This window comes from Gymnodraco acuticeps, unplaced genomic scaffold (assembly GCF_902827175.1).
Source record: "Gymnodraco acuticeps unplaced genomic scaffold, fGymAcu1.1, whole genome shotgun sequence".
In the NCBI taxonomy this organism is placed as follows: Eukaryota; Metazoa; Chordata; class Actinopteri; order Perciformes; family Bathydraconidae; genus Gymnodraco; species Gymnodraco acuticeps.
Window position 1 is genome coordinate 228,028 of NW_022991033.1, and position 12,132 is coordinate 240,159.

General features: G+C 37.6%; 1 protein-coding gene across 2 annotated transcripts; it reads right to left on the reverse strand.

Annotated features, from left to right (window-relative positions):
- Positions 1–3,912: 3,912 nt before the first annotated feature.
- Positions 3,913–11,865, reverse strand: LOC117559715 (hydroxylysine kinase-like). 2 transcript variants are annotated; one of them, XM_034236394.1, is made up of 5 exons: positions 11,717–11,865; positions 6,959–7,267; positions 6,433–6,575; positions 5,187–5,367; positions 3,913–5,028 (listed from the first exon to the last, which is right to left on the reverse strand). In XM_034236394.1, the coding sequence occupies exons 2-5, from the start codon at positions 7,260–7,262 to the stop codon at positions 4,586–4,588; spliced, it is 1,071 nt and encodes a 356-aa protein (XP_034092285.1). In that variant the 5' UTR covers positions 7,263–7,267; positions 11,717–11,865; the 3' UTR covers positions 3,913–4,585. The 2 variants fall into 2 exon arrangements, with proteins under 2 accessions (XP_034092285.1, XP_034092284.1); XM_034236393.1 differs by lacking the exon at positions 11,717–11,865 and adding an exon at positions 8,134–8,244.
- Positions 11,866–12,132: the final 267 nt, after the last annotated feature.

The window sequence follows — 12,132 nt, forward strand, 5'->3', positions numbered from 1 at the left end:
TAACCGCAAAAGGGAGCGATCTAATTGAATAAAACAAATGGCTATCTGCTGTGCAGACCACAGCCAGAGACTAGTGGAAATGGACGCCAACCAGCAGGTAGACTTTGAACTGGTGGCCAAATAATACGCAACCTCTGTTGTATGTTGATACTTTAGCTTTAGGTTAAGTCACATTGAGTAGCCTACAAAGATGTTTTATGAACAAAAATGCAAAACAAAAGTTGCTTCATCGCAACACGACATGTTTGAACAAGCACCTTAAACAGAAGAATGCAACTCTGATAGAAAATGGCTGCATCGGGCCTGTGTGAGGAGTATCTGGCTTTCAGAACAGAAACAGCACCAACTTTGTTAAATTGGTGGAGCCTAATCACTCATACAGGATCCAGTGTTTTATACATGGAGATTTGACTTTTACATTGTTATATTTTATTCTGTGTAGACTCAAAAACTGTGGACAAACTTTTTGTCCATGAAATTCCCTAAGTAATTTAACACAATAAGAAAACAGTGGTGATATACTTACTGTATTCTACTGTTGAGAAACCTACCCAAACTATTTTGCATTTATTATGAAAGAAGATATTGTTTTTTTATTCATTTGATTTTGTCTAATTATTTTTAAAGAGTAAATTACAAATATTTTATGATACTTTAAGTTGGAATGTATGACTTGAGAAATGCAATTTTTTAAATTATCAGTAGTCCATCCATTTCCTGTCGATAACTAAGCAAGAACACCAATGATCCCATTTTTTTATAAGATCGCATGATGATGATGATGATGATGATGGCCACACAAGGGCAGTATAACACCATATTTTGTACACAGATGTAAAGCCTGGGGACATACGTTACTGGTTACTGGTTAATCTGGATCAGTCTGTATCAGATCCGTTGCAGCCACTTTTTTTAGAGATTTGGGTATGGAGGAAAATAGAGAGGGTTGTGTTTTCTGACACTTGGTGAGTTCCCTGGAACACCGGGGACACATATTCATGTATAAAAGATGTACAAAAGTGCATTTTGCATGATAGGTCACCTTTAAACATCCTAGGTTTTAAAGCACCTCATCAAACAAAAAAACAGGAGTAACACTGGATGGAATTAATTCCCTGAATTATAATAAAAATGAAAACTACATGTACTTACTAGGAAATTGTTATACAGAAACAAAATCTAATCTGAAAACATTGCATTAAAGAATAGAATATTGGGTGTTTGCATGATGAGTATTGCACCCACGATTGAAGTGCTTCTGAAACATAGCAGTTACAAGTTAATTATTAACTACACTGACCAATGTTTCTGTTACACAATTATAATAACTCTAAAGAAATGTTTAACAATGCAGGTCAAAGACCAAACAAATGAATTATATAATGGAAAAATGGCTTAAAACGGTGGCTGAGTCAGTAGAAGAAAAGATAAAGATAAAAATGTGAAAGTAAGTTTGACTCTTTCAAAAGGTCTTCAATTATTTATGAATGATATTGTTGTAACACAGTAGATACTGTATCTTTGGTGGCTCAATATGCTACTGGGATAAAGAAAAACACCATGGCCTCATACTGGCTCTGGCACTGATGTGTTTTGTCTATAAAAACCAACACACTACTCATAACAGTACATCAGAAAAAGGCACTGCAAAAGCAAGCCTTAGAACAATCCAAAACTAAAGCAAGCTACAGACAATTGTGCCTTAGTGATCTAAACGCATATAAAGTTTTGTGAAAAATTGGTCGAGCCAGATAGCGAAATAACCATCTGTCAAACTACTCATAACCACTACAGCATGTGTCTCTTTTATCTGGTTTAACCAATCATTGTCCTCCTGGTAGTAATTAGCAGAGGTGGGAGTAAGTCATACATGTACACAGGCGGCTGTGGCTCAGTCGATAGTGTGCTGGACTTCGAATCAGGGAATATCAAGTTCGAGACCCACTGCAGTCAGCATGTTGTTGTGTCTGGGTAAGACACTTCACCCCAAATGGCTCCTGTGGGGATTGTCCACAGTACTGAATGTATGTAAGTCGCTTTGGATAAAAGCGTCTAACAAATGACATAATGTAATGTGCAAGTCATGAGCAAGTCTCAAGTCTTAACCTACAAGTCTCAAGCAAGTCCCAAGTCACTGTGGTGGGAGTCAAGCAAGTCATTGCTCAGGTCAAGCAAGTCACAAGTCAAGTCATATGAAATTCTGATGAATAACCCGTTTCCGCATTTAAATCAGTTAAAATATTGTGGTTATGAAAAGTTTTGTTTTATTTTCAACATAAACAGTAATGGAGAGTGGGGCGCTGAAATGATAACCCTATACGTTCTAAAAGGGCTCTAAAGTGATAACAGGAGTACAACACAAATATTTTTGCATCACCATGTTAAGCCTCCTGCCCTGGCTCCCCTTCAGCAGAGTCAAAGCATTTCTCCATGGTCTGTCCAAGGTGCTCCCATATGACTCTGTCATTGTTTTCCCAACTGTGTCTGTGCACAAATAAATATTGCATCAAAGCCAATACAACGGAATAGTGTATGTAGTACCAGGGCGCATGATATGTGTGTCTGTGTGCAGACATTAAGATTAAACACATTTATTTCATTTGGGAACACCACATATACATATGGAGTTGGCCAGATGTGTGTAAATTACTGTTCATGGTAATTTGAAAACAAATGCCGTTGTCGGACACACACAAACACACCGAACACACAGAGCACAAACACACACACACATCATGCGCACACACCAAGAAACAAGTACACAATCGCTTCCATATCCTCCATTGTTGTGTGTGAGTTGTGTCGCATTGAAGATGACGCCACTGCAGTTTTATCTCAGCGTCGCTCCGCCCAAAAAGCCCGCCAAAAAGCTGATCGCCCCGCCTACACTGCGTTGCTAGCCCAGGTCCTAAACTGTAATGGAAATGCAATACGGCCTGGGCCGGCCAGCGAGGCAGCCCGAGGCCAGAGCGAGGACGCTTAGGGACGCTTAAACGGGGCTACCCCGCTGCAGTGGAAACGCGCCATTAGTGACCAGAAATCTCCTTCATAAAACGAGTAATAGGGGGGTTAATCGGGCAGTTCGATGTGTCTCGAGGTGTGTGTGGCTAAAACATAGCAGCCTGCAGTCGCTCTTTAGCTGTTCTAATGAAAGTAAACACAGTGAAGGCGTTGCGTAGAAGGCACAGCTCTTTGCGCGCTGGTGCTGCACTTCTCAGAGGCGGAGTACACGTCCCGCTGCCTCCTGATGCTGTAGCGATTTCATGAAGTGAATGAGAGTCCGAGTTCGAAATATATCTAAAATAATGTATGCACTGCCATTTCCCAGCATAAACATTACAGTCTGCAATTAAACGGTTATCTCCTGTGTGCTCCACTTCCTACTTGGCGCTCCAGTAACTTTCTCGTGCGAGCGAGATACAGTATCTTTGTTTTTCTTTCATTGCCCTTTAGGGGCTCCGTACAATACCAAAACAAATGCAAATATGTAATTAAAAAAAGTCCTTTCGAGTCATCTGTCTCAAGTCAAGTCTTAAGTCATGAACACCAAGTCAAAGTCAAGTCTTTTATCAATGTTATCAAAAATATGCGACCACTGGTAATTAGAAAAAGAAAAGGTAGTAAAAGAAATAAATATATTAATAGATTCCATTAAATGGCTTCTCTCATATACATGTTTGTGTAATGTTCTATTACGTTTGAGCCCACTTGAAGAACTTAACTCAAAGGAATAAATGCAGTTATAGAAATGTTTCTTATCACCACACTCATACACACTGTTAGTCTAAACATTGAGGTATTTCCCACTGAAACTGATTTGTTTTTGTTTTGGATGACAGAGGTTTTATTTCTCAAAAATGACTTCAGTTATAAGGCTGCTTTGGTTTAAGCAATGATACAAAGAAAGAAAGATTGAGTTTAAAAAAGGTGTTTTTATTTCAAAACAATTTGTCTTTTTAAACGGTAAAATGTATTTTGCAAAATCTCCACCTATTTCTAATGTGTAATGCATGATTGTAAGGAATTAGGTTGATGTGCTTTTAACAAACCATCTCTGGCATTTTCCAACATGAAATAAAATGAGTCTCATGTCCATCCATGTGGCATGTTAACATACAGAGGAGCACCGAGATATGCAAGTCCACTGGACTGTATAAACCCTCATGACATAAGGCACCTATTACACATGATTGTGTTTCTTAAATTATAGTTTACAAAAAAACTCTTCCTAAGGAGGAGGTACTCAGGTACTCATTTTTCCTAAATTATTTCTTATCCTTTTTTTTCTTAGTTGTTTAGATGGCTATTAGGCTTTTACGGTACATGATTCATTGTCACAACAGAGTATCAATAGTTCCACTTGCATACAGTTTTTTGCTACATTACCCATCTCTGATTCAGACACTACGCTATTCATACCACATTATGTCTGAATCTCAATCTCAAGTCAAATGTTTTATGATTTTACTGTTAAAACACAAGTTATTGTTTTAACTGGTAATCTTAAATGTATACTTGTTTTGTGCAAAGGGCTTTGTCTAATCAGTACTATTGCACTTTGAAATGTGAGAACAGTTTACCCTTCTCACTTTTTGTCACTGAATTGAGCAGCGGTCTGAAACCATAACTTCTCCACCTGCTCCTTTCCGAGCTCCCATAGCTGACTGAGAATGTGGACACAATTCTTGGATGTAATCATCAAATACTCTTCGTTCTCAGGATGCAAGCTCACAGAGTAATGAGATAAAACTATCGCCTGGCAGAAGCGGGACAGCACCAGCACATAGAGACAATCTTTCTCAGCTTCGTTGAGGGGAAGGAAACTTTCCCAGCCCGCAAGGACAGGTCCACCCACCTCTATGGGTTTAGGGTGCTCAATCATCATGTACATGATAGTGATGGCTAGCTCGTGGATGTAGTAGCCGCTGTGCATGTCACCAAAGTCAAGGATGCCAGAAATCCTATGGCCATCTCTCCCATCAGGTTGTACGAGCACATTGAGGTAATTGAAGTCACCGTGGTTTATGCCTTAGAACAATAAAAAAACAATAAAACGTTAATATGAATCAAAACTACTTATCACTCATGTATACGGTGACATTCTATACTGACAGTATTCAAGGTGCATATAGGCGTGTCAAGGGAAACGAGTAGAAAAGTGTTTGTAAAGTTAAAATTATACTCACACTTTCGGAAATTGCAGCGTTTCAGGGTCACAGAGGTCTTGTACTGATAAAGGACAGATTTCACAACCTTCTCCAGAGGATTTCCATCAAATAAATGGATGTATGGTTCCAGCAGGGGAAGATTTGACAAACTCCATATGAAATTCTCTCTCTCCAGAACGGCAAGATGAGGGTGCACCATCTAGAAAAGAACATAACATAATAATATCAGAAAGCAGGAAGAAGAAGTTAAAGTCAGAAGTAAAAGGAGGATAAGTGAACATTTTCTCAGCAACACTTGCAGTACAGCTTTAAGCTAAGCAGTGAAGGGCTAGTGCTTTATTATATGGGTTAGTCCATGTAAAGGCAAGTTAGATTAGAGACTTTTAATGCCACTTGTAAAGAGATTTAAACCAACTTCACAATATCCAAAACACTTCCATATACCTTGCCTGGTGCCTTCGTCATGCCAGAACATCTTGGTTGGGTAGCCAATTTTCATTGAATTCCTTTTCAAAAACGTCCCCATGTTGTCGCTAGTTATCATAAGCATCCGGGCCCCAAACTAACAATTAGTGATGTTTGTTTAACTTTCCTGATCTGCCTAACATCAGCCTAGAAGAGTCATTCCAAAAATAGATGAAACCAATTAAATTGAGGTTTAATAGTGCAGTTAAAGGTGGGGTAGGTAATTTTGCAGAAACCAGCTCGAGTGCGCTAGAATTTGAAAATACACAACCGGAAAAAATCTGCCACTTCCTTACAGAGCCCCTCCTCCAACACACACGAACGCGCACGTGACCAATGAGGGCACGAGATAAGTTTGTGCACAGAGGAAGGCTGACAGGCAGGTAGGCCATCCAGTTATTTTAGCCGGGCTGGCTAAAATGATTGGTCATGCTTTTTACAGTACTACGGATTTTTTGTCAAAGCACTTACGATATTCATTGCTACCGGGATGTTAAGAGCCTTCCATGAAATATAACAAAAAGTGTATCTCGAGCCGGTTTCTCAAACTTACCTACCCCACCTTTAAAATGACAATGTCAAAAAAAAAATCTCATTACCATAAAATAAATTATTAACCAGGTTAATGTATAACTTAAGAAGTGTAATTCAAAACGACAGCAGTATTGGTAGATATTGTCATTGAAGACAATTTCATAAGGTACTATTCTACATCGCTTTGATGTCACAATACATGGAAATTAGATTTAAGGGTATGAGGAAAAATAATGCCAATGATCAAAAAGTGTTATCGTTATACCTCTTGTAGGATTGTGTCCATTGTGGCTGCCATCTTGCCAGTTTCATACAGTAACTGCGGTGTTAGAGGAACCTTGGATATCGTGGTTCCAGGCAAATAAGTAAGCAGCCGCACCATGTACTTCTGACTGCCATAGCCGCAATCTATCAAAGGTAAAGACAGGATAAGTGTTACAGCTATTCCTCTCACTCACTTAGCCATCATAAAGCATGAACTGTCTAGTGTGGCCTTGCTCAGGATCACACTTATCACTTTAGAGCGGGAATATTAGAGCGTAGGCATTATGTTTAAAACTGTGGGATTTTTTTCAAACTCAACACATTCACCACAAAACCTTACAATCAACCAGGAAAACATTATGCATCTTTTGCCTGGGGACATGTAGGGAGACAACACTTAACACTGACTTTTGTGTCAATACATTACACATAAACTATCATCTGAATAAGCAAATGTAGGAAATGTCTTTTTTTAGAGTGCTGAATCACTAATACCTAATGTTTTGCCGGTGTGACTGATCAAATACCTATTTCTTCCAGGCTCATCAGCTGTCCTGAAATGTTGGGAAGGGCTGTTTGGGCAGGAAGTCCATTCTGGTGCAGGAAGGACATGGCATGCGTCTGCACCTCGATCAGGGCGGGGTTTTTACTGTCTTCCGAGTTCATTATCTTCAGGACATACTTGCCATCCTCGATGGGGTCTATGAAGAAGTTTTGGTCATCGTAGCTTGGAAGAGAGCTGATTTCTGATGCCGTCAGCCCAAAGAGCCTCTTCACCGTCTCAGCCACCTGAGACTGGCTGAAGTTGGGCGTGGCGTGTTTCACTGACATTATTGCTGAATGAAAACAACATGGTATCACAAAAATGACACAGATATTTGAGAAATAAAAGCATTACAGTTACTTGTACAGAATAGTAAATGTTTAATAATACAATTACTTTGTACAGCTTCTTAAAGAAATAAACAGTAAATGTGTTTTATCATTATTTCACATCCTTTTTTATGAAATAATGATAAAGAATCTGATCTTGAAATCTAATGCTGAAGTGTTAATGAAGTGTTAATAAATAAATTAAAGTTCCATGCCTTTTTACTTATATTTGTTATTTATAATTAATTAAATAATTTACCCAACTCATAGGACACACATTGTGAAAGTCTAGCTTTTCCAATGTGATGATTTCTAGTTTTCCTTTGTCTATCTATGATGATGTTCTCTGCAAAAAGAAGCTAAAGAAAAAAAATACATATGGTCTTTTGAAACCTTTGAAAGTCTTATGCACATGCAAATGACTGTTTACTGATTTAAAAAATAAACGTGGTTGCAGTAGTCCAACCTCTTGCAAAGTGTGACCTTTATTTGAAAATATACCGCTGCACACTGGATGTCTTTTCCATACGTAGCCAACTAGCTCTATGGCAATTATTAGCCCACATGCTATTATTTATTGAATTTTCTTCTGGTGGTATTAATGGCATCAACGCAGATTAAACAAGAAAATAGATCGACATATACTTCACAATGTACACGTACAGCGTAGTTTCTAATATATCAAGTCACAGTTTGAGCAAGGACTTGATCTACGTAAAATATATGTTGCATTCAACACGCTGCATGAGATAACAGTATGCAAGCTACATGAAATAGCAGCAATAACGGGTTTCAATAACATACTTTAATCAAGTTTCTGTAAACCTACCTTACGATATGTAAAAAATACGGTTTCACGTCACATAAAAGCTGTACATTGCTGGACTCTTGGAACACATTATGCACAGAGCTGTAAAAATATATCTACATCCTGTGCATTTACGACGCCGGAAAAGTATCAAAGTGAAGACTATTGGTTTAAAAATAAAAGGCTTAGTGGATTATATCAATTTTAAATCAACATATGTATGATAGCAGCGAGGATTTTAGTCTGAACTATTGTGACATTACGTTTGTCCAACTTAATTGAAAAACATTTCCAATGGCAAACGGAATTTCTAATTTCTAATCCAAATGTTGCTCTTACATTGAGCCCATATAGGCTACAAACACTGACAGACTGGACTTTAACAGACTGTCTCAGTCTATTATTTTCTGTCTGATGGAGACTTCATACAGACTTCAACAGGTTCCACATATTTTATACATTATTGGTGACGTATGGTTTTAGTCGAAAAGTTTGCAGTCAAAATATTCTGCTGCTTTCCCAAGCCTTTTTACTTTCTTTTCTCATCTTAATACAAATTATTTCACTACTACTTACATCTGATATTTAACTCCTTCAGCCTATTTCCAGCTGCAGAAACCATTCAACTATTACATTATTCAGCTAGTTCAGGACATCAAGGCTATACATGTTGTTGTTTATACCTTTTTTTAAACCTTTTCTTTTAAATATTAAGCTTTTTCTGCATTTTTGTAGCTAAAAGCAGCTACAATTCAGCTAATAACATATTCAGATTTTTCTGCATTTTCAGCTAAATTCAGCCATAAATGTTCACAGTTTACAGCATTCGCACGCATTTTCTGCAGGAAATGCATTTTCTAGTTATATGTTGTACTTTGGATTCCTAAAGCTTTTAGTCTACCTTACATCATCCAAGGGTAGTTTTCACTATAAGTAAAACATAATGTTTGGACGGACACTATCATTTACAGTTTTTTTACTATGTTCAATCTGAATTTTCTTTAAAATAAAAAACATCTATATTGATTCTGACTCTTCTACATCCAACTCACAGGTTTATCATTACTTTGAGAAAAAAAAATATTAATTGAACCCTTTTAGAAGGGAAGATATGGTTATTTGTTCTGGGAATGTCATTTTCGAGCCTGAGACCTGAAAAACAGGCTGAGGGCTAAACTGATTAAAACGTTTTCAGCGGGACGTTTTATTTTGGTTCCCAGAATGTTCTTCTGAAAGGTAGGATAACGTTCTCTAAAAACATTGTTAAAATGTTTGTTGATAACTTTCTTAAGATGTATGAGCGCATTGAGACAATGAATAGGACGTACATTATTAATGAAAGTGAAGTACAGTGCATATATCCCTTCACAGAACTAAAGAATGCTTTTAAATAAGGTTTAATGAGATGATGGAATCAAAGGTGAACTGTATAACATAAAAAGGCACACGTGCCGAAAACCCAACCCCAGCAGGGGGTTCTGGGGGGATTCTACCGCAGGAGATTTTTAGAACTACTAACATATAAACTACGTATTCTGGTACACTCTGAGAAGAAAATAAATAAATCTATTACTACCTGACATATTAATAATATGTTATGCCATTGTTTGTTTTTCACTTTGTTCTGACAGCTGAACTTGCTGCTCCACACAGAGAGAAGAGTAAAGAGGAGATAGTCTGTGTGAATTACTTTAAATTGTGGGTAAGAGTAGATAGCTCCCATTGTTCTGTGACCTGTCAATCATCAAACCGGAGGTCATATTTCATTCATTCATTTGTATCTGAAATTGTACCCATGGATGTATAAAGAATAGTTATAACGCAAAGTTATTCTCCGTGAGGACTTCTGGCAACAATCTGGATTCTGATTGGCCAGAAGACTCGAAAAAAACCTCAACAAAGATGTTTTATTGAGAAGATGATCACTACTTGACAGAAGTTTTCAAAAACGTTTATGGACTTCGGTACTTCCAGTCAAACGCCTACTGCATGAACAGTGTTATAAATCGTGCCTTCAAAATAAAAGTTTGACTTTTTCCAAAAAAAAAAAAAAAAATCCTTTTTTGTCAATTTTATTTTCTTCACTCAGACATCTGCGACCCACTCGAAACGGACCCACCAGTTTAGAACCACTGCACTAAGGTATGTAGGCCCACAGTACTCATAATATCATATGTGTAAAATATCAGAAAATAATCACACTTTTTTCTGACTATAAAGGTAGTGTCTCGTATGTAGGTTCTAACTGTTGGATAAGCTATCTGGCCGTGTGTGGTTTGTGAGGGCTGCGTATAAACAGTGTCCGCTGTTTATGCATATTGGATAAAAATCGTTATTGCACCATTTCGATTTGAGACCGACAGACATATAGAAAAACGGACCGACTGTCACTGCCCGTCCCTGAAACCCCTGTTAGTGTTTGTATGTGTTTGTTTATACTATGTGTCTCTCTGCCGCTCTAGCTTTTTACCAGCATATTATTTGACAACTGTGCCTGCTTTTGCCTCACACTCATTTGTATGTCCCTCTCAGGAGGAATCCAAGGCCTTCCACACTCCCAAGACCAGCCAGGCCTCTTGACCCACCCTGGAACAACTGTTTCGCATTTAAAAAAAAAACTTCTGATAAATCGGAACGATAAAGCACGTTATCCTACTCTAAAATAATAACATTCTGGCAACATTAAAAAATCTAACTTGCAGCTGAAAATATTTTAAGAATAGTAGGCCATAATGTTCTAACAATGTTATCAAAAACATTTAAAAAAGGTTATTACCAAGCATTTTAAGAATGTTTTTAGAGAAAGTTATCCGACCTTTCAGAAGAACATTCTGGGAACCAAAATAAAACGTCCCGCTGAAAACGTTTTAAGAACAGTAGCAGGGCATAATGTTCTAACAATGTTATCAAAAACATCTTAAGGAAACTTCCCGCTGAAAACATTCCTAGAACAGTGAATGGTAACATTCTCAGAATGTTTTTAGAACCAACAATGTCTAGCTGGGTTAGCCCTGGGTTTCAGTGAAACTAATGAAAGGCTTTGAGCAAGTCTGACAGGATTATAAATAATAAACCAAACCCATGTGATATTTGCCAAATGTGATCATCAAATACAAATGTGTGCAAATTAAACAAATAGTGAAAATAGTAGAAATAATAAACTCAGGACAAAAAAGCATTTTGGCTCTTACACATATATTTAAAAGGAAAATGAGGAAACTTTTGAACAGCCATACTAATTACATGTTTTGCATGTACAATGATTTAAACAAACCAATAAATACCAACCAATCAATCAACCGATTGACTGGGTCAAATAGTGCTTAAATATGTTAATTATGTTTCACTGCTATTCCTTTTCCAGGTTGAATGTTTAGCTTTCCAAAAATCATTGTTCCTATTCCCAACATGTTTGGTCCTGTTTGCCAGCACATCATTCCTTGATAACTCACTGCTTAGTAAAGGTTAGGTAAATGGCTATAAAGATGGTAGATCTCACAAGCTTCAGAACGGCTATAGGTTACAGTCAACATGACTAAATACATATCTGAGCGTTCGATCTACTATGCCTACCAGTCATTTAACAGAAAACATATGCACTTACCCAATGTCTTTCAGCAGATAGATAGTGTAGGAGATGAGCGACAGTAGAGAATGTGGCTCTCACATGCAGTTGAACAGGACTTGTGATTTGAGGAGGAGTCAACCAGAGCACCTTGGTACAGTCCCCTCCAAAACGATTGGAACAGCGAGGCCAATTGCTTTTTGCTGTACACTGAAAACAATTGGGTTTGAAATTTAAAAAATGTATACGAGACAAAAGGTCAGTATTTCAGCTTTTCATTCCAGGTATTTTGGTCTAGATATGTTAAACAACTGAGAAGATAGCACCTTTTGTTTAAACCCACACATTTTTCAAGTGAGCAAAAGGAACATGTTACTGACAGGTGTTTTTTGTTGCCCAGGTGTGTCCTGCTACATTGATAATTCAAACAATAAATAGCACTTTTTTTAACATAT

Excerpts from the sequence above, each read along its gene's own strand:
- LOC117559715 (XM_034236394.1), bottom strand. The coding sequence starts at position 7,262 with ATGTCAGTGAAACACGCCACGCCCAACTTCAGCCAGTCTCAGGTGGCT. Across the intron at positions 6,576-6,958 it reads GATGAGCCTGGAAGAAATAG|ATTGCGGCTATGGCAGTCAG; the intron begins GTATTTGATCAG and ends TACCTTTGATAG. Across the intron at positions 5,368-6,432 it reads TGGACACAATCCTACAAGAG|ATGGTGCACCCTCATCTTGC; the intron begins GTATAACGATAA and ends GTTCTTTTCTAG.